Source organism: Echinococcus granulosus, assembly GCF_000524195.1.
Source record: "Echinococcus granulosus chromosome Unknown EG_S00032, whole genome shotgun sequence".
In the NCBI taxonomy this organism is placed as follows: Eukaryota; Metazoa; Platyhelminthes; class Cestoda; order Cyclophyllidea; family Taeniidae; genus Echinococcus; species Echinococcus granulosus.
In genome coordinates this window covers 231,949-252,774 of record NW_020170412.1, presented here as the reverse complement: position 1 = coordinate 252,774, position 20,826 = coordinate 231,949, and the positions used below count along the sequence as shown (strand labels likewise).

Genomic DNA, 20,826 nt, shown 5'->3' with positions numbered 1-20,826 from the left:
AGGGATGCCCTCATACAAAATACAATTTTCGAATAGGCAACTCTGGCCTTCAGTGGCAGAAAGACACCGTAGGAGCATTCGCAAACTTATCCAAATCATGCCTTAAATTCCAGCAAACGCATCTTCTGCCCCGAAAGTTGCTTAACTGTATGCCTGCTATATTGCCAGATAAAAAGTTGCCTGTTCTTTGAAAGTCTACTTATGGAATGCTTAAGACTAAGTCATTTGCCTAAAAGCACTGAGTGCGAAGGTACTAAAAATAATCACTTTAAAGTCAATTTCAAACAAATAAAATAGTTAGAGCCTTGCACTTTTAAATTTAAACGAATTGGACGATATTCGAATAAACCGAATAGCCTATCTTAACTACTGTGCTCGAATTGAAGTTGCCTTGTACGGCCTAGAAGACCACACGGCTTGTGCCGATTTTCCGCCATGGAATGTGGGGTTCCCAACCCTGGCGATGCTGTTAAGCCTGAGACCAGATTGTGTTCAATATGCGCAACAAACGAAGCAAAATATACGTGTCCCCGTTGCACCGTTCGAACCTGTTCTCTTCGTTGTTGTCAGGATCATAAGAAATTTACAAGATGTTCTGGGAAGCGCAATGTGGCTGAGTTTGTCGCCAGGAGGGACTATAATTATTTTGCTTTTTTGTCTGACTATCGATTTCTGGAGTCTCTTGATAGAGATAATGAAAGTCGGGAGAAGCGAATACGTGAAGTACGTACACCGTGTTGGATTTGTCAGAGACTGTGAGAACCGTTTTGACTATTAGTGGTTTTTTCTTCCTTCAGTTTTATGATATCGCGAAAAAGAGGCGGAGGACTCAGTCGAAGGTTTTGAGTGCTGCGCGTTCTCTCAAAATCGATTACCGTCTCTCTAGCAGTCTCCTTACGCGCGCCCGATTAAATCAAACTCACGTAATCTGTGATAAGCCTCCAGCCGTTTTGTGGACACTGGAACTTTGTCTACTTGATCCTTCTGCAGGCGCGTCCCAGGGTGACGGAAAACAGTTGTGTGACAGCGTCCTCAGACCGATTCATATTCTCCTTCATAACTGCCCTTGCTCCTCCCTCCTTTCGGATATCTGGCGTTCGAAAGTTGCTGAGTTGTCAAGCGCCGATCTAGAGACGCTGGTTGCTTCTCAACTTGCCGCCTCGTCTAACGTCAGTATGAGCCCTTACGTGACCAATTGGGTACTGGCGCTGGGCAAAAGGCTCCCCTACTTTTACATTGAGTGTGTAGATAAGCAGACCAGGTCTGTCCTGAAGCATGAAATTTTTGCATCTTCGACCACCCTTCTGGAGGTGATGACTAGGGACAAGTATGTTGTGAACGAGTTTCCTACCATTTGGGTTTCGCAGACGGAACTACGGTCATAAAACTGTTTTGTACATGGTTTTTATTATAAATGCATCGTAGGGGTGCTACTGGTATCGTTATGAAACTTTGGGCGTAGGTGGCAGTAGACTACGCTATATTGCAATCAAGGTGAGAATTGACTTTTATGGGGTCCCATTTTATTCGGTTATGTATACCTGCCCCCATTGCTTAGTATCGCGAGTGTTCAAGTAACAACTTTGTCTCCGAGGATGGGGAATGTTCGCATTCGAAATGCTTAATGTCGTTGGAAGTACGTATCGGGAACTATTTTTAAGGTATGTAGTAAAATTAAGTTATGAAAGTAGACTTCTTGGTGAAAGTCTGACTATCACTTTCTCGCGGTTCATGTCACGAACTTCACACCAGAAAGGGGTTATAATTAGGCATTTCCGATGTAGAATAGAAATCTACGAATTGATTAAAGACAGAGATACAGACAACAGCATACTTGTGAGAAATCCTTGGTATCAGTACCAAAAGAAGCACAAGGCCTCCGTGCACGGAATTGAGATCGCACAAGCACCTGATGCCATTTTTAGTGGGCGCTAACTTGCAGCCACGATGCGTTCGTAAACGACGCTATCAACTCTACTGAAGTTATGCCATGATAGACATGGTTACTCAAGCCATTCACCCTTTATTCATTTCCAAGTACCAGTAATTTTATAGCGCCTAATGCAATACTCATCGTAATCAATCCATTAGTCAATATTCAACATCACTTATGCAAAGGCAGATGACATGCCAGATTTGGTTCAGTCCAGTTCAGCGTAGGGTCAACATAAGGGCGTCCACACCTCAATGCTGCATCCACGACGAGGCGACGGTACTAGGAGGCGCTCCTTCTCCACTTGCCTACTCATTCAATTTCTTCGTTCACAAGTTTTCCTCCCCGTCCATCTTTACTCATTATCTATTTACGCCCTTCTACTTCCTCTATATTGGCCATCTGACCCTTTATTCCACTGATATTCTTCCTTTGTCTCTTGACCTCCAGCATTACAGCGTAAGCCCAGTTCATCGATTACGAGATATCCATGCTTCACATATTGCTTTACTTAATACAATGACGGCCACGATCAGCCAACTTTGACAAAATTCCCGCTGTGTTGATTTAATAGGTGGCTGATATGTGCGTTAGACTATCGCTTCAATACTTATTGGTGAAACAAAAAAAGTGAGAGTGCATCAGAATACAAATCGTGACTTAAAAGGAAGTTACAGAAGTCAGAAGAATGAAGCAAGCATTTTTAATCGAAACCTGCGATTGTAAAATGTGTACTAAGGATAATCGGGTGACTTGTCCCTGGCAATCTAATCGACATGCAGAAAGTGGGCAATTGTTGTGGTTTGAATGATGAACGCTTAATTTCGCCCATATTTAGGTGTGGCAGTGAAATGCAGAATGATTAAACGTAAAATGACTTTCTACATATACTTAGCTAGATTGCATTAAACAGAACGAAATACAAAATTTTAAAGCCTGCCACTAGTCTTAAATCCCATTTATTATAAATCTATCTACTGAAATAAGGAATGCAGGAGATGAGTCTAAAAATGTTGTCATTTTGTCTGTTTTGCTAAAATGAAGGGTTCTGATTAGATTTATTAGGACATTATTGAATTGCTTCAGACATCTGCACGGCCGTCTTCAAGAAAGTAATAAGTCATTTGTTTTGCTTAGTTTTAAAAAAACCCTTATGCTCACTTAAAAATATCTAATCAGACATATTGTAGTCACTTTTTACAGTTATCAGTTGTCTCAATTTCCATGCGTCTCTTAATTTTAACTCAAACGTGAAAGAACTAACCACCTACCTTAGGCATGAAACTTTATATGTAATCACTTGCTTAAAAGACTGGTTGTTCCTCGCCCAAATATTTTGGCCGGTTTCGCAACCAGTACAAAGTTTCAGATTCCTTATTTGTTTGCGTAATTTGTTTGTATCAATCCGGTGCTCCGCCGCACTCTTCTAAAGCATTTAGCGAGCATTTAATCCACCCGAGTAGTCATGGGCGATGGTGCCGTAGATGGGGACATCCAAAAGGTATGCTCAATGTTTCGTCTGAATTTTAGGCGATTATCCAACTCAAAAACAAAACAGCTGCATCGAATCAGCAAAAGCTCCTTATAAATGCACAAATCGACGCCCTTTCTAAGCAGATCCGTCGCTCTGAACTAGTGACAGAAGAAATAACATCCTTGCCAGACGGCGTGAATACTTACAGTTCAATCGGTCGAATGTAGGGCGTTCGAGGCGTTAAGCACTCATTTTAGGTTTATTCAAAAGAACGTCCCTGATCTAGTTAGGGATCTATCGTCGCAAAGTGAGGAGTACAAACGGACCATTGAGTCACTAAAGAAGAAGCTGGATTACGTAAGTAAAGGCCTTGCAGACGCACAGCAAGGATTGAGAGACCTGATCAGCGCTAAACAGCAGAAAATGTAAGACAGATAAATATATTTGCGGGGGTTTTGGTGTCGATGACTTGTACATCTTAAAAGGAAGAACGTAACGACAACATTAACTTGCCACTTTTAAAAGATGTGAAGTTAAACAGGGCCCAAAAACGCCTTTTTTGGATCTTAATAGTGTCAAATTAAAGTGTAAAATGAGAAATGATCATTCCGAGCTCCTCAGTTGGTTCCACGTCCTACGGAATCGCCTTTCGCTTTGTCGCCGTGAATCGTTCCATGTACTAAAGCAATAAGAAGAACAGTTATAGAACGCCAGACGACGCCTAGGTTGTGCAAAATAATGAGCGAGTGGATGTTATTCATTTTCAGTACCAACGGTTCCTGATGACTAGACTCTGTGCGCACGCACTACCAAAATACAGTCTCTTGGTGTGCATCGCATAATTAATTTCCTCAGACTGATTTATTTTGCCGTAGTCGTACTAATTAAGTATCCTTAGAGGACTTTCCGGATAGTTTAGAGCGTGATTGGACGTATCACGTTACAGCACAGTTACAAGCATCAGACTAACGAGCAGAAAACAAAGAATCAACCGTGATTCGGCGCGGTGGGCGGTACCCTCATTCATTTTAGGGCTGGGGTTCGGCTCTGCATTGCTAGATTCCTATTGCATATCGCACAGTTGGATTAAGAGACAAACGAGTGGTAGATGATTGCACCTTCGCATACGCGGGTAGTTCCTGGAGAGCTTTCATTGAAAGTGGATTGCCTTCGATGGAAAAAAGGGAAATGTTCGAGTCTTCCAAAATGCCCATCGGAATATCTTCGAGTCGGAGTCGATTATGTGCCAGACGGAGCACTTTTAGTCGTGGGCACTTGGCTAGTGACTCGGAGATGGCAGATATTTGGTTTTCGTTTAGATTGAGTTCAATCACCTAAATTGGATAGAAAATTAAAATGGAATCAACATCACCAGGGAAGATTGGGGCACATCTCAGGAGGAAAATCCACGAAAATCTAACCTGAAGCAGACTTGCGCAGTCGGGGACAAGACTAATGTTATTTTTCGAGAGGTCGAGTAGGTCGAGTGGTATGTCTTTTGAGCATAATTCCACAGGAAACTCGACGAGATTGTTCTTTGAAATGTCAACGGTTCGTAGATGTCTCAGAGACCCAAAATTAACCACACTATGGCTAGAGGTTAAAGAGAGCATCCTGTTGTTTGAGGCATTGAGTGATTCTAATTTGGTCAAACGCGACACCTCAGTTGGTAGACATGCTAGCATCCGAGAAAAACAGACGCCAGTAAGGTCAAACAAACGACTCTAAGTATTGGTGCAACACTTATGAGAACGGCGAGATATCAATCAGCCATCAGATTCGATAAATTATTACCTATGTCAGACGTAGAATCACACCAGAAAGGACTGGGGAATTACCTAGTTTGTTGCCACTAACATTCAGTGACTTCAAACCGGGAAATGCACCAATCCACGGATCAAGATTTTGGATTGAGTTGGAGGACAGGTCGAGAGCGCGCAAGTTCGTCAGTTTCCTAACATCCTCAGGAAACTACATCAGTGCATATCAAATAACTACAAATTACTTTTGACAACTTCAGGTTACTCAGCTGCAAGGACCCGGTTTTCTTCGCATTCTCGTACCTTGAGCTTACATTATTACCCATCGAACAAGGGATCACCTTCTGGAATCAAAAAAACGGATGCAGAGTTGAAGGTTTAAACATGTATGTCAATATAATACTTTACAATATTTTCAATCATTTTACCTAGATAAGATTTTGGCATAATAGTATTTGATTAGAAGGTATTAGAATGTATTAAGTAAATCCAACAACATTTCCAATGAGTTCACCAACAATATATCTCAAAATTGAATGATAATATTCACGCCTTATATGGCGTTTGTAATGCGTGTTTGCTTGAAAATACTTTAATGAGAGCCATGTATTAGGCACAAATCTAAGTACGGGGCGGATGTCATCTACCCCTAAGGAATAAGTGTACTTTGAACGTGTGTTCACTGATCACTGCAGCCTGTTCATAGTAATATCGATTACGAATGCCCTTACCCACCCATCTTACTCAAACTAAAAAAACTTAGGCTAAGATGAAATGGGGAAAGGCTAAACCTGACTAAATTGCGCTATAAAGCACATATGGGAGACGTGGTGAGACAAAGGAATTAAATGATTGTAACTTGGACCACAAATGGTATGCATCTTGCAAGTAACAAAACGTAAATGTCTATCTGCAGTGCGCTAAGACATTCCAAAAGGCAAAGGAAAGCATCATGCTCGGACAGAATGTGTACTGACAGCCTGCTGAAGGATTTGAGGCTAGTAGTATGACCTGAGGTTAACAGTTGACGTTTTACACCGACAGGTGATGGAAAACCGTATTCTCTCAAAGAGAGGACCTTAGACATGGTGTTAAATGTTTGGCTTTGCCAGGATATCCTTTTGGTTTTACTAATGCGTTCCTTTTTATCAAAAGATGATTTAAAAGCAAAATAACCCATCTTCTGACATCCGAAATGGTTCATAACAAAACATAATAGCCTGCATTTTTACTTAACTGTGCTGTGAGAACACCGGGCATGCCGGCAGCCGCTAAGCTCTTCTGTACACCAACAACGCATATTTTGCTTTAGTGTTATGCCCTCAATCGGTTTTGGAGAGCTGGGTTAATTTTGCCAAAAGTAGCGGAATTGTGTAAAATTTGGAAAGGTGATTAACAAAGGTGTTGTCCTAGTCCTTTAAATGTCTCACCTTTACATGTTTCTTCTCATATTATTGAGAAAATTGCATTTCATAAATACAAAAAATTCCAAAAACAAATTGGTGAAAACTAAGATTACATATTAAAAGGAGAATGAGTGCAATGAACAGTACTGCTTTTTATTTTATGCCGTTTGTGGCATTTCAAGAATAACAACATTGTTATGTATATTATCACATGTTTTAGCTCACACAGGAAATTTAATCTTGCCGCAAATCTTGTGTTAGCTCTGAGGGTTTTTTTCGGTTCTATACTTGCAGCCTCTCCGTACATGTGCACAAAAGTAAAAGATTTTCTTCACATTGCTCTATCCTACTATACTCTGTAGAAGACTTAATGCTACGTTTAGGCTAATAGCTAACGTAGCAGCCTAGGATTTGCTATTTAATTTAGTGGGAGACAAAATCCAATTCGAAAACGGAAATATATGGTTTTAGTTTAGCTCAATTTTGTTAAAGGGTCACTTTTGGTGTCGGCCGGGTGGGCTGGCCTCTGGGCTATATCAGTAGCCTCTCAGCCCTACCGTAATTTGAATATACACTTCCTAAGCAAGTATAATGTCTTCTTTCCATTGCAAAAAAGTCTCAGTCGCTAAATTAGTCGCAGCAGAAAATGCACCCACTCTTAATGGACATTCATCCGGAGTTCCACTGCTGGGTGAAATACCTCATCAGGGTGGAAGAAGTGTATATGCTTCGAATGAAAGAATCAGCGACAACCCATAACAGAAGGGATGAGAATGGCCCGTGCTTCCGGCAGTTACCCCATTACCACGTTTTGCACGAAAGCTACTGATATCCGCATAAAGATGTCATTGGAGTAAACTTAAGATACGTCCTCCACTTCTATAGTAGTTCAATAAAATGGGCATAAATGGGCAGCATCAAAGTGAGAACAATGTGACAAAGCAAAACAGTCGTAAGATCATTCCCCAAGGAACTCCGTTAAATCCCATCCTCCTTTGCCAAAATCTGCATTAAGACTAGTAGCTCTACACCTAGTTATGGACATACGCAACGGCTAGTACAATTCTTCGTTTATAAAACCTTAGTTTTAAGCTAAACAACTCCCAAAATCCTGTAGAACTAACTAGAGGGATAAGTGAGGTTGCAGCTGCATAAAAATCTGGTGACGAATATGGTTGGCTTGCGCGTGTATTCTTTCAGGGAGTTTCGGGGACTAGGCTCAAATAAGGATAGAGGCTATATGATACCTTTGCTGATGGTTAGCTCTCGCTTTTAGTAAAGGGCAAATTTTAGTGCCTTGATCATCCTGTTTTCTTCAGGTACGCTAAACCCTAAACCGTGTTGCTAGTTTCGGGCCCGGTTGTATGCCGAATGTATATACTCTGCCCGAGTATTACGTCTTCTTTAGCCTTTAGAGAAGTCTGGCGCACTACAATAATACTGCAGTGTTTGGCTGCTAAAATTACTTAAAAATTCAATTTTTTGGAAAAAATTGACTTTGTTACAGGTGATTACCCACTTTTACTTTTCCTTGGTAATTTTCACGATTTTCTTTTAATTAGTTAGCGTCTTTTCACTTGCAGTGTTATTTGTGCATCACTCGCTTTACTGTTGGGGTCGGTTCGCTACAACAATGCCAAAGAATAAGGGAAAGGGGGGTAAAAATCGGCGACGGGGTAAGAATGAAAATGAGGGCCAAAAACGGGCCTTAATTTATCGCGAGGAAGGTCAACGTAAGTAAATGGTTTTGTATTAGCAGTCTTATTGCTCTCGTTGCTCCGCTGCCTTATACGGTCGCAATTTCCCATTTCAGAATACGCAAAGGTTGAGCGTCTTCTTGGCAACGGACGCCTTGAAGCTTATTGCTTTGACGGGGTTAAGCGGTTATGCCATATTCGGGGGAAAATGCGCAAGAAGGTTTGGATCAACAGTGGTGACATTATTCTCGTCAGTCTTCGTGATTATCAAGATCAAAAGGCTGACGTTATTCTCAAATACCTAAACGATGAAGCCCGGACATTGAAGTCTATTGGTAAGACTTGCCTTTAGACATTTTATGGTAGTCTGCTAATAACGTAAATTCGTGTGTGATAAGTGTTTAACTGTTGCAAAGCTGCCTAAATGGTGTGGTGAAGTTTATTCCATTTTCATGCTTCTGAAATCATACGGTTGCGACGCATATGTGTGTTCATTCGTAGGCGAGATTCCAGACACAGTGAATCTGGACGAGAACGACGATATCGAGTTCGATGCTAACGCAGCAATGCCAGATGATGATTTGGTTGTCAGAAACTCCAATTCAGACATGCCCCCGTCGTCGTCGGAGGAGGAATCTTCGGAAGATGAGGAGGATGATGACGAGGAGGAAGATGGTGACGAAGGTGCTCCCTTCGGTTCTCACGTCCATTATAAGGGTGAATTTGCTGGTAGCACCAATCGGTGGGATAACAAGAAGTCCCACAAGAGGAAATAGATGGTAGGCCACGCTCTCGAATAGAGTTAAGATTATGATGGTATTATCGTATTTTTTGTAGACTTAGTGATTATCTGGCGTCTATTTTCACCATGTACTTTATGTAGCCACGAGATCATAATTGCTACACTTTAAACACTCACTTTGGCAGAAGAAACCGCTTAATGCAATAGGTTAGGGTAGTATTAACTTTTGTAACATGACCGCCATCCCTGTCATCCTGAGTATTACGCTGGATAGTTCTTGTTTTCTGCTTTTTTAGTGTCACTGGCCGTTGGTTAATGTATAGCGTTCTTCCGGCTCGATTGATCATCGATTACTCTTTTGTGACCCCTACTTCTGTGTACACATTGCGCCCATTCTTGTCAATGAGGACCCTTGGTGGTTATATCCCTTGACGCGCAAAACTGAGGCTTTTCACTCGCCATTGTTGGGCTGTCTCTTCCTGTCGTGGAATGGTTGTCTGTTTTGATTTTTTTGCTATCATTGGTCTGATGCATAGTTCAAATTATTGTGTCGCACATGATCCATGAGCTCGTAGCAGTCTAAATCTGTTCATGCATCATTATTATTAGGAAACGTAGTTACTGGGTTCTATTGATATCTTGATTTGTCTTGTGATTTAGATTAATGTTATTTTAATCGCTATGATGTTTATTGGAACTAGGGCTTTCGTAACATTGTTTTCGTTGTTGTATCCCTCCCCCCCTTATCAGTTGGTCAAGGGCGTATTGGGTCACCATTGCAATGGGGCCGTGTACCATGGACACTGTCACGTTCCGATATGCCCTTGAATGCGAAGTGGAGCAGATTGGTGCGGGAGACCTGTTAACGTTCTGGGAGGCTATAGAAGTGGGTGGAGAGGCATGAGTTGATGATGCAGCCGAGTTAAGTGTGGTTGGGTAGGTTTTTCCATCCCATTTCACGCGGTTTTTTGGGGTAGTTTTGCGCGTTTGCGTCGCTTTATCTTGACCCAAGCCAAACATGATAACCTTGACGACGGACATTAACACAGCACTGGCTTTATACGCGTGGCTGTCAGCACTCTATCATGGCGACACGGACAGTAGTATGACGGGTTTTGGTTTGAAACTGAGGTATCAATCACTAGGGTGTCTGGTCATGAGCGGCGTCAGTCGCTTATCTGTGGTTTGCTCATCTTTCACAGCGGCTACCAAGACATGAGTAAAATGCCCCATGCCAGTTCGCACGCGAGGCCGAGCATATTTGTCCCCTACTCAGTTTTCTGATAGCCCATCTTTCGTCCCGCTAGTCCAGTCTCAGGGTTGCAAAATTTGGTAGCAAACAATTTTTGGCTATGGACATTTTTACAACGTAGAATCGGGCGCTTTCTATCCGTTTGATCAAAGGCACCACCCTTTTTTGATAGTCCAGTCAAGTTTTACCCTCTTGGCCAATATTCACCACGTCCCAACCACATGATTTGATTTGCTCTTCTAATTATGCGTTTTTAGAAGAAATGGTAATTGATGTTACGCCTAGTGCACATTATGGACGTGGGTAACCTATGGAGTGAAAACGCTACATGATAAAGCACGCCTTCTGGGGATGACTGGCAATCCGTTCCTTCGGTTGACCTCAACTCGATTCGATCAGAGCGCTCCGAGCAGTAGGCACCAATAAGCCGGTGACGTTATGCTCATCCGCGTTGTTAACCCTTCCAATGATATCGCAAACAGTTGCTAAAGTGATTCCAATCAGGGGGTTCAGGCAGTGACCTACTAGAGGGTTGCCCTAACATGGAGATTGTCAGCACTCCAATTCCAGATTTTTTGGTACCTAAAAAGAGGAGCACTTTGCTGAAAAAGATGCAAAACTTGATAGTGACTTAAGGAAGGGGGCCCGTTGTAGTGCGTTGCTTATTTGCGCAACTCGATTTAGTAACTGGCCCCCCAAGGGTTCCGCCACTTTACCCTTACCGAGCCGCCTGACTCGGCCATGCCAGCGGCCCTATTTCCATTTGCCCCATTAATAATACATATTCCCCCTGTGTACTGTGTCTTCCTTCGTCTTCAAGGCGGTCCCGGAGCGTCATTCATGACTGAGAGCATCTTTACAATAACCTTTGATAGTAATATTCATCTATAGTTAGAGCTAGAGCAATTAAAACGAAATCGGAGCTTCCCACTAATTCTATCAACAATAGCAGTTATGTTGAATCGGCTTATTCGGACGCCCTCCGCCTCTCTTGGATATCTTCGAAACCCCCCTCTTTCTGCCATGACATTTACTACTTTTTGCGTATCAAAACTAATGCAACTTTGCAGATGCTGGCTATTTTTTTGAGCAGGCATAAATTATGGCCCGAAATCTGCACAGCTTAAGGTCAACCAGACCTCCAACTAGCATAATAATGATGATGGGGACCTCCCCGAAGATGCTCTAAGATATACGGGTCAAGGTAGAACTTTGCCATAAGTGTAGCAGATGGGGTAAATAGTTTTAAAATGGCATAAACGGAACGCCGTGGCATCGAGGTGGGAGCCGAAGCCGCGTAAAGTTAAGATCCCAAATAGTTGGAACACTTCATCACCATTCAAGATTCCAAAATTCTTTCATCACTTCGTCACTGTTGATGGACCTACTACCGTTTTCACCAAAAATAACTTGCTCCAACTCACTTGTAACTTTTGAAACACGAATTTACAAAATCTGAGCGGTCACGGAATCTATTTGTCTGGCCTACACAGGAGTTGTAGTTGTAATTAACAGTAACCCGTCCCTCCATCGTCACACGCGGGTAGAACCTACACCGACACACTCGGTACCAGGGTGTCAGAAAACCGCCTGCCACCAGAACCCAGGGGACACCGATGCTATCACTATCCACCCTTCCATTTTAGGTGCCCCTTGATAACTAAAATGACTGTCATTGTGCCTTTGCTTCATTTGCAAACCCTTTTTGGTGCGACCAGTGATGGCAAGCTGAGGGAGGAATCATTCCACAAATGCGCGACGCCTGGGCTTGGGTGGGCGGGTCGAGGCGTCACACGTAGGAACCTGTCAAACACCAAGTAAATAAGTTGCTTGAAATCCAACAACTACATATTTAACAAAATAATTTGAAAAAAAAGCAGTCTAGTCTCTTTATTTCGTAGATCCCTTCAGACGTGGTTGCTTTCACTTCAGCAATGAAAAGCAATTCAGCCACTTCGCAGATTTTTTTTACTTTATCAGAAGCGCTTCCAAAGCGATTTGAGTGGGGGATTTAGAGGGCAGAATAGAGTGAGTGTGTTTCATCGCACTGCGAGTGAATTCGCAAACAAAACAACAAAAAAGGAGACAAACAGCGCGAGAGTAGCAAAATATGTACAAACGCATGCGGGCAACCCGACCTACTACCTTCTTACCATCTGTGGACGTTTCTTCCGTCTTTGGCTCAGCCGTTCTCGGGTCCTCTTGGCTCCCTCTAGGGCCAAGTTGCGCAGTCGATCCTGCTCGGCCAGTGGCGGCAGCCGACCGCCTGAGCGCAGGCGGTGCACGATGACGGGGGTGAGCCAGAGGGTGAGGCCATAACGTAGCGGTCCCAACACCTTGTAGAGCACATAGGCCGATGCGAACACTCCCACCGAACCACCAGCTACGTGGAATGGCTTCAGCATCAACTCCGGTGCATGCAGACTCTCCAGCAACTCTTGTACATTCATCCCACTAGAAATTTACGAGGCGACTATGTGAGGCTGGTCAGTAGAGCAGAGCGTTGATGAGAAAAATAGCCCCACTTTGCGGTTAGAAAGACTAATGAACCAGGTGATAGCCTGGAGTGTAGCAAAACCTTGACAGTCGAAAGCGGGGATCGGTTCATGATTTCGGTCCGTAAAGCTCCTCTACGTTGCACGCTTCATTAAGTGGACTTCTGCTGCTGGGCAAATGTTCCTGTCAGCAACAGCCAGTTGGGCAACCTTCCAACCCTAGGCAAAATGTGGCACACAGGCCTATAGGATTTGGGACACGCAAGATGCGTTCCTCGGTTAACTTGAGTGGTTTCTCGTCATGGCGGAAAGTCACTGCGATGATTTGGTATACTCAGCTATCTCAAGAAGGTCAAGAGGTCATGCTCAAGGGAAGAGAGGGGTTATGAAGTCGTTTGAACCAGTGAATACTGCCTGTCAATAGCGACTGGACTTCTACGATGAAAATATCGGATTATGCTCCACAACGTGACATTAAAGCTCTTTCTAGACTCATAAACATCATGAGGGCTTCAGAGAAAATTCGAATGCCGGAAACGAGATATTACACCGTAAAATAAGCGATAATCGATCAGTTTAGCAGTAAAATTGAGAATAATGATGAATTATGCAAGGTTTTTCAAAAGCAACAAGCAGTTTAACAGGATTTGCGTCTATTTCTTTTTCTACAGAATAATTGCATCGGAGAAAACTAACACTACACAATTACTAAGTATCAAACAAGGCTATTTTTTGCAATCAATCAGATTGTGTAAATCGTGATGCAAGACGGGAACGACTACATAAACAAAACTTCCTACTAAGCCACAGACCAATGGATTGAGGTTTTAAAGGAGACGCATAAGACACAGAATCAAATGGAGGAGTGGATTAGATGTGACGACGCTTAAATGATCTTCCATATGGAATATTGCGATTCCACTGAAATGATATTTCGCATATGTTAAACGCGAAGAAGTACATCACTGGAGGAACCAATGTGCCAGTCTCAGTCAAAAAAAGGGAACACAATAAATCACTTACACCAAATCAGGAGATGCCTATCAAAAGGAACATTAAATCCAACCCCAAACCATAGGGAACCGAGTGGCACTGGAGCGCCAGAAGAAGTAGGCAACCGAATGAATTAAACGAAGAATGTCAAAAACCAAATGCGAGGGATACATCCCCACCCCCCTTTGAGAACAGCCAACACCCTAGGACATCACAAGAAGATGAAAATAATATTTATTAGTCAGGTAAAGTGTGCCTAGCACCACAGCATAGACATTCTGGAAGTAAACTAGTTATTACGTCTGCCGAAATTCCAGGAAAGAATTATAGGGTAGCTAGGCCGGTGGCTTGGTGACTCGTCTTTTGCTTGGTGCCAGCTTTAGCCGACTGCGCACCCGATCACTGGACTGCCGGAGACGAGAGCGCGAGAGGCGGACGCCCTGGCGGGCCAGATTGCGCAATCGGTCTTCCTCGGCCAGGGGCGGGGCAAGACCGCGAGTGCGGAGGCCGTGAACCACGTAACGCGAAGCAGCAAGCGTAACAAAGTAGCGAAAGGGTGTGGCGAGTTTGTAGAGGAGTAGGGCGGTCGCCCAGAATCCTAGCCCTCGAGTTACCATCGGCTCTACCAGCCACTCTAGTGGTCTCACTCCCCTCAGGGCTGAGACCACATCCAGCCCGCTAAAGGCAGATCACACACGCGGATAGATGGAGGGATAGACGAACGAGTAGTTATCAATTTGTGCCTCAAAGCAGAAGAAACAGAAGGCACGTCTGATTATACAAATCAGAAACAAGTTCATAGCTGGGAAAGTACGACTCAACGAGTCAGGCTTGGATCAAAAGACAAGGATCTGATTTCAAATAACAACCGGAGATCTGGATTTTTAAAAACGCAGACATCCTACCAAATGTTATCGGGCTTGAAATGAAAAGTATCACCGATAACAAGAACCAAAATAGCAAATCCTGTAAAACGTCCAAAAGATGTCGAAATAGAGCAAGATAGGGGAATTTGGTTGCGTGGGAACTAAAGTGCTTCAAAAAACCGCAGTGCTTCAAAGATGAACCAAAAAATAAGTTTTGCGCATATGCAGACACGATATGCGAATTACATTTAGCACTTTTCTACCGAAATAAAGAAGAGCTGCTTTCATTACTAGCCCGGGTCAGAAAAAAGAATTTTAGACTCATCTTTGCAATTTGTAAATGGAGAAAACTCATGTCGGCCTTGAAGGACATAAGGAAGTGCGCATTGGATTGTCTCGAATAATTTGCTAACGGCGTCTTATTAGTAATACTAGAAATTAAAATAGACTTTACTCACCTATATGCAATGAGGTAGAACAATCCCAGCCATGCTGCAGAAGTGACACCATGGACGACGATCAAGACTTTCCCGTATATTTTATAGGCATTTTTAAATCGCTGTACAAGGGAAATACTTTTCTCAGACTCTGCTTCAGACTTCTTTTCAGAAGAGGAAACTGGTTCAGGAAGTTCTGGCTGAGTGCTCAGAAAGCAGGGATGTCGTGGGAGCATACAGTGTGCGCCATGAGTTTTTGGATGTGCACAACGTGGTTCAGGGTGGCGTGAATAGGACCATTGAAGAGATGGATGCAAACGACTTGTCGGAAAAGCTGACGATCTTGTAAAAAAAAAACTAGAAAAGGAAAACCTGACGGCTTTGCATTCAACTAGCGCGATGCTCCTGTACGAAAATAAGGCCAACATTAACACGGCTTTCAATGGATTTATGAACACCTCCTTCGTAATAGGTGAGATAAAAGTATGAACTTGCGAAAGAAATAAGCTATTTATGTATAACTGATATTTTAGGCGCTGCAATTTCAAGAACCTAAAAATATGCGCAAAAGCATAAAATCAATTCGGAGAAATAACTTGCCTCTGAAAAATTGAAATCAGTAGTTCAGACTAGGTGTAAGGCCTAAACTAAAATGTTAAGCATAAAAATTTAGTGCATAGGTGTTAGGGGTGACGATGTCTCAATTAAAAAAAAGAATTTTTTACCAGAGGTAAATGACTCGCTACAGGAAAATATTCCATTGTAACCAAATTTATGCTATCAGGCTTCCAAAGAGTTCAGTAGGTGCAGTTTAGCATTTCAATACTTTAGCAATGCATGCAAAGAATGACTGATTATTAATAATTTTCAAACACATTATATGCAAGAGTTTTGGCATCCTTGATACTTCCTTCGCGGCTTAGTAGCTTTCATCCGTCTCTATCATCCGCCAGTCTCAAAAAGCCAAATCCTTTGCTTTGATGAATTTCAGATACCCGCTTGCATTCCTACCTAGTAAATTTCCGCCATGTCCGGGTGACAACCCCAACCCAGACGAGTCATCTGCATTTAGAACTACCTACCAACCATTCATCGCCAAATGTAGAATTGGATCGCCTTTTCGTCGACCAAAAATCAAGTCTATTAGTCTATCGGTGTTACTGACGACCCCGCATAGCTGTAAGAAGAGCTCAGAGCAATGGGAACGTTCAACAGTGGCGATCTAAATTCCCAATCAACGCACCAAAAATCCATCAACCATTGCAAAAAAAAATTTGCTCACAGCAAACACTGAGAGCAGCCTTATGTTCCCTAGTCCTGAAAACCTAAGTACTTTTACAAGCTACACTGAATACAGGCATAAAAGTACCCATCACCACCACAACTGCGCTAATCTAGCACAAACTATTTGTCGTTCCATAGTGTAATCGAGATCCTGGATCTAAGGCTTGCGCCTAGTGAATTCATGTCGGCAAAGCCACGAGAGACCCGACGCTTAATCAAGTTACAGATGGCCAGTGCCTTCCAAATAACAATTCCCGCTTTTGAAACGTAGAAACAGGAAAAAAGGCAACTCTACATGGTGCCTTTTCAATGTACATCAGCATTAACCATTACACCAGGAAGACATTAATGCAGCGCGGTGGAATGTGTTCAGCCAATTTGTTACAAGAACCAAAGACGTTTCAAATCTCAAGTTGAAAAACTGAAACGCCGATGAACAGTTTCAATCCACAACCGCCCCGAAATGAGTACATTGTTGCATCGAAATGCGCATCGACGGCACTGGTTGAATGAGGGGACCATACGCAATGAAAAAGCCGCATATCTATAATCTGGAGCGAAACACCAAGAAAACGCGACAACTTTCCGGCTGGGCAACAAATGAGCAGATTTCTTCTACGCTGAGGTGAAAGACCCAAACAATATCAACAGGCCAAACTGACTGAAGACGGTACAAATCAGTACTGTGACTCATTGACATAGCTGGGACAAGGGGGCCGGAGGCTGCTGAATGCGAGGAAGCCCCACGGCGATATCCTCCGGCCACCAGGAGGGTGCGAACGGTTGCACAACGCAAACCATAGCTACGCCGGCGGGTGCCGCTCCCAACACCTGTGCTGCTCCTGAGACGTCTACAATGAGTTTGTCATCACTAGCAACTGCCGCTGCGCATTCAGCCAATCGGAGGAGAGCCAAACCATATTGCCGGATTGGAAAGTCGGAGATGGAAGACGGATCCTCCTGACCGCGAATCCAACCCACTGGTCGGTTTCCGACAACCTTGTTATCCTCCTTGGAAATGCGGAAAATTGGGGCATCCAGAGGAATGCTGGAAAGCGAGAGAGAGGAAAAGCTAAAGCCTGTTTTCTTGAAGTGATTGATATGGAGTGCTGCTTGTTTTAATTCAATTTTTAAACGGGAACCTTTCCAGTCTCCTGCGATTTGACCTCCGCATTAGCGCCCGCTTCTGGGGAGTGTGAGCAAAAGCACATAACATAACGATAGAGAAATGAAATCAAAACAGAAAACGAGGTCAATTATCAGTTGTAAAATTACGTGTTTGGATTGACAGGTGATTCAAATAGAATGGGGGCAACACGCCTGCGAATAACGCCAACGAATCGAGAGCGCGCCGTCAACTCCTGACCCAAGTAGCAGCCCTTGGAGAAACTGACACCATGGCACAGATCGGCGTTTGCCTCCAATGGGAGACCCTCTCCCGACTTGAATTCGTCTGCGCCTTCAGGCAAACCGAGACAGTAGCGGGTGCGCCTGTAGACCGCCTCACTAGGGGCGCAGGCAGTTTCAGAAGTGGCGGCTACATAAAAGAATACTTACTGAGATCAAATGATTGGGGATTTATAGCAACGAATAAGTCAGGCACTGTGTGACTGCAACGCAGAGAAATCAAGGAGTTGTTGTAGAATTACATTTAGCCCCCAGTATTCCAGGATTCAGTCCTCACGACGATGGCATAAAGCTATCTTCATGCTTCCAGGCCCTCCTCTGTGCCTATAGAGTGGTTACTTATGAGTCTTTCTATCGTTGGAAATAATTCGGACGTCACAAATGCAAACAAACACTTTTGATCGAATCTTAAAGGCAGGCAAGACAGGTAAACAAGATAACAACAATGACGCTATTAATCACACACCGCAGTAGTCCGTGACACTGACGTTCACATGACCTCTGAGGGGCATAACTCATTTTGTCAGTGCAAACTCAGATCTCCTAAAGAAATTAAAGTGGAGCAAGAACTGTTTACTGAAGACGTTGTCTTAGTAACTGTTGCCACTATCAAAGATACACTCATCATTCGTTTCGAGACCGGAGGAGTTGTCATTTTGTGATGGCTGTTAGGTTGCTACCTTAAAAACCAATAAAGCATCTAGTAAAATAACTTAATTGAAAATCGGGACTTTCAATAGTATTAGGGCAATCAATGTACCATAAACTTAAAAAATACAATCATTGATAAAAAGTGTATACGATTAGTAGATGAATTTTAGAGTTACGCTGATTTATCTTAAGCAGCCATAGCGTTTAAGTACATATCTAACCCGTATGGCGTAACATTCTCAAGCACCAGCCGGGAACAGCACGAGGATCTTTTCCCACGAAGAGGGCATCACCAACACTCGGCGCTACTCCGTTGACTTTCAAACTCACAAGCACTCGCAAAGACGGCTCCTCCGAAATGTGCACCTGATAAGCAGGCCAATAACGCGGCGCAGCAGACTTGCCTTTTTCCTGATGTCGTAATACCGCAGTAGCTTAAGCACACTTGGTTTACACTTGCTGTCGCATTCAATAACGAAGTGAGGTTCCTCTTGATCCTGGTGATTTACATGGTAGATGAGAGTATCACCAATTACACGTCCCTTAAGGTAAAGAAACAACTGAGCAAATTCTTCTCATTTATCACATTTCAGTTCTGATTTCATTATAGTGTATACTCGAATAACTAACAAATAAAAGAGGACTAACCTATTGCCTAAATCAAAAGGAAAATGCCTCCATTAGATAATTTTTGGAAATTTACGCTCATACAACATCAATAATGTTTAGACTGGTTCAATCAAGACGTTATTTCAATGTCGCAGAATCATCTCGTAGCCTTTAAAACAAGTTTCCTCATGGAGAGCATTATAATTTTAAGACACAGAAACCACTGATTGGATTTAAATGCAAGAATAACAAGCTGGCAACATACTATGCTTCAGCGTGTTTTTAGAGAGGAAGATTATTTAAATATTTGAGTACCTTGACGTTGAGGAATAGCGAATATATGAGAGAATTCTTGGGCTCTATCAGACGGGCATCGTTTGTCATTAAACCCTGTAGAAAATCAATTGTAGCACAACCTCTTAGGCTAATCAGCTCACGATTAGGCAGCGGAAAAAACGAAGCTTTACGCAGAAACCGCAAAAGTCCCATCTTCGGAAGCACCCTAGATCGAGAGAGCGACAAATGCCTTAGCAACATACGAGAGAAATCTAAAATGTCAATAATTACAGGAAATTAACGAAAAACCCACAATAGCTAAAGCAACAACCCAGTCGATACAACAATAGTAGTCGAGACAAAAATATAAGGGTAAAACAAGTGCTCTCAGCCCAGTATAAGAGCAGTAAACGCACACAATAGTGTTAGTGTCGTCTAGATGCAGTAATAGTGGCAACGTATTTAAGACATTAAAGAAATGAAAGACGAGTTACAACTAACTGTCGGACTACATGCAAGTAGTGTAATCTAAAGTGCATCGAACATGAAGTTAGAAGGTATGCTTATCCACGTTAGGCTTGCTAGTTACAAGGCACTTCCTTTAAGACAAGAAAAATGTGTAAAGTATGGTGCACAGGGGCTAATGATAACTTATATTTAGGACAGTTAAGTGTGATGACCTTAAAATACGATCCAATCTAACCAGGCAAAGTGCAGTAAAACCCTAGGCCATGTGAAGCAAAATATGGCTTAAATGAGAGGTGAATGACAGAATCAAGGATTTTCCACAACATGACCAGCAGCATCTCACACAACTTAAAAAGCACTACTGAATATCATGCACCAGAACGGCCTTCGAGACGCACCAATGGACGCCCAAGTCAAGTTAGGCACTCGTTCGATCTAGCTTAAAGGTCGAGTAGAGCTAATCGCTCTTTTAAAACCCCACTATTCTTTCAGTACCATTTCCATTTTCCAGTAAAGCTGCAGCGAAAAGAATAATCTCGACTCAAGTTGCCATTTTTACGCGTGATTTACATCTGGTTGGCAGATGCATTTCCTCCGCCTGTAGATGTAAGGTTTCGGCAAAAAATGGTGCCAGCTCTTAAAATCACTTAAGTCAAGGAGTTAAGATTATTATTTATACTTAAAAACTGCATCATGTTTACCAATTCTTTGTGAAAAAATTCTTTCATCATAAACCCAAAAGACATAAAAATAAACACTGAAGGATGATGTACTAAGTTGGTTGTTTGGATTATAGTTAGTTTTGGTAAAGAGCTGCTTTGTTTTGGCCATTGTTCTTCTCTGGCTGAGCTGGCCTTCGGTCTATGCCAGTAGCCATAATGCATTCTGAATGTCGAATATGTATATTTTTTGAGGTGGTTATGTTTTCTTTTATTTTAAAAAAAATTTTTTGATGCCATAAATGCACTTAGGAACCCCAAGGTACATTATGGTTGTGGTATTGGAGTACATCGTGTTTTCCCCGAAGCAAAAAAAGATATATTGTAATAAGATTGTGATTTATCCCTCGGTATTGG

General features: G+C 42.7%; 5 protein-coding genes across 5 annotated transcripts; 3 read left to right on the top strand and 2 right to left on the bottom strand. All coding sequences in view use genetic code 11, as the record gives it.

Annotated features, from left to right (window-relative positions):
- Positions 1–435: 435 nt before the first annotated feature.
- EGR_04840 (Putative box C/D snoRNA protein) lies at positions 436–1,935 on the top strand (the record flags this gene model as incomplete). Its single annotated transcript, XM_024494089.1, has 3 exons — positions 436–723; positions 798–1,327; positions 1,785–1,935. 3 exons carry the CDS (start codon positions 436–438, stop codon positions 1,933–1,935), a joined length of 969 nt encoding a protein of 322 aa, XP_024351478.1.
- A 1,463-nt stretch (positions 1,936–3,398) lies between these two features.
- On the top strand, positions 3,399–3,836 carry EGR_04839 (Prefoldin subunit; the record flags this gene model as incomplete). Its single annotated transcript, XM_024494088.1, has 3 exons — positions 3,399–3,434; positions 3,464–3,630; positions 3,665–3,836. 3 exons carry the CDS (start codon positions 3,399–3,401, stop codon positions 3,834–3,836), a joined length of 375 nt encoding a protein of 124 aa, XP_024351477.1.
- Positions 3,837–4,462: 626 nt separating this feature from the next.
- EGR_04838 (Leucine-rich repeat-containing protein 57) lies at positions 4,463–5,493 on the bottom strand (the record flags this gene model as incomplete). The annotated part of the gene is made up of 4 exons (XM_024494087.1): positions 4,463–4,741; positions 4,829–5,085; positions 5,246–5,378; positions 5,413–5,493. The coding sequence occupies 4 exons, from the start codon at positions 5,491–5,493 to the stop codon at positions 4,463–4,465; spliced, it is 750 nt and encodes a 249-aa protein (XP_024351476.1).
- A 2,713-nt stretch (positions 5,494–8,206) lies between these two features.
- On the top strand, positions 8,207–9,046 carry EGR_04837 (Eukaryotic translation initiation factor; the record flags this gene model as incomplete). The annotated part of the gene is made up of 3 exons (XM_024494086.1): positions 8,207–8,306; positions 8,387–8,605; positions 8,772–9,046. 3 exons carry the CDS (start codon positions 8,207–8,209, stop codon positions 9,044–9,046), a joined length of 594 nt encoding a protein of 197 aa, XP_024351475.1.
- A 2,958-nt stretch (positions 9,047–12,004) lies between these two features.
- Positions 12,005–20,088, bottom strand: EGR_04836 (Putative transferase; the record flags this gene model as incomplete). The annotated part of the gene is made up of 12 exons (XM_024494085.1): positions 12,005–12,067; positions 12,418–12,718; positions 13,783–13,799; positions 14,148–14,430; positions 15,077–15,255; positions 15,294–15,397; positions 17,038–17,387; positions 17,615–17,876; positions 18,619–18,763; positions 18,784–18,939; positions 19,322–19,396; positions 20,053–20,088. The coding sequence occupies 12 exons, from the start codon at positions 20,086–20,088 to the stop codon at positions 12,005–12,007; spliced, it is 1,971 nt and encodes a 656-aa protein (XP_024351474.1).
- Between the last annotated feature and the right edge of the window lie 738 nt (positions 20,089–20,826).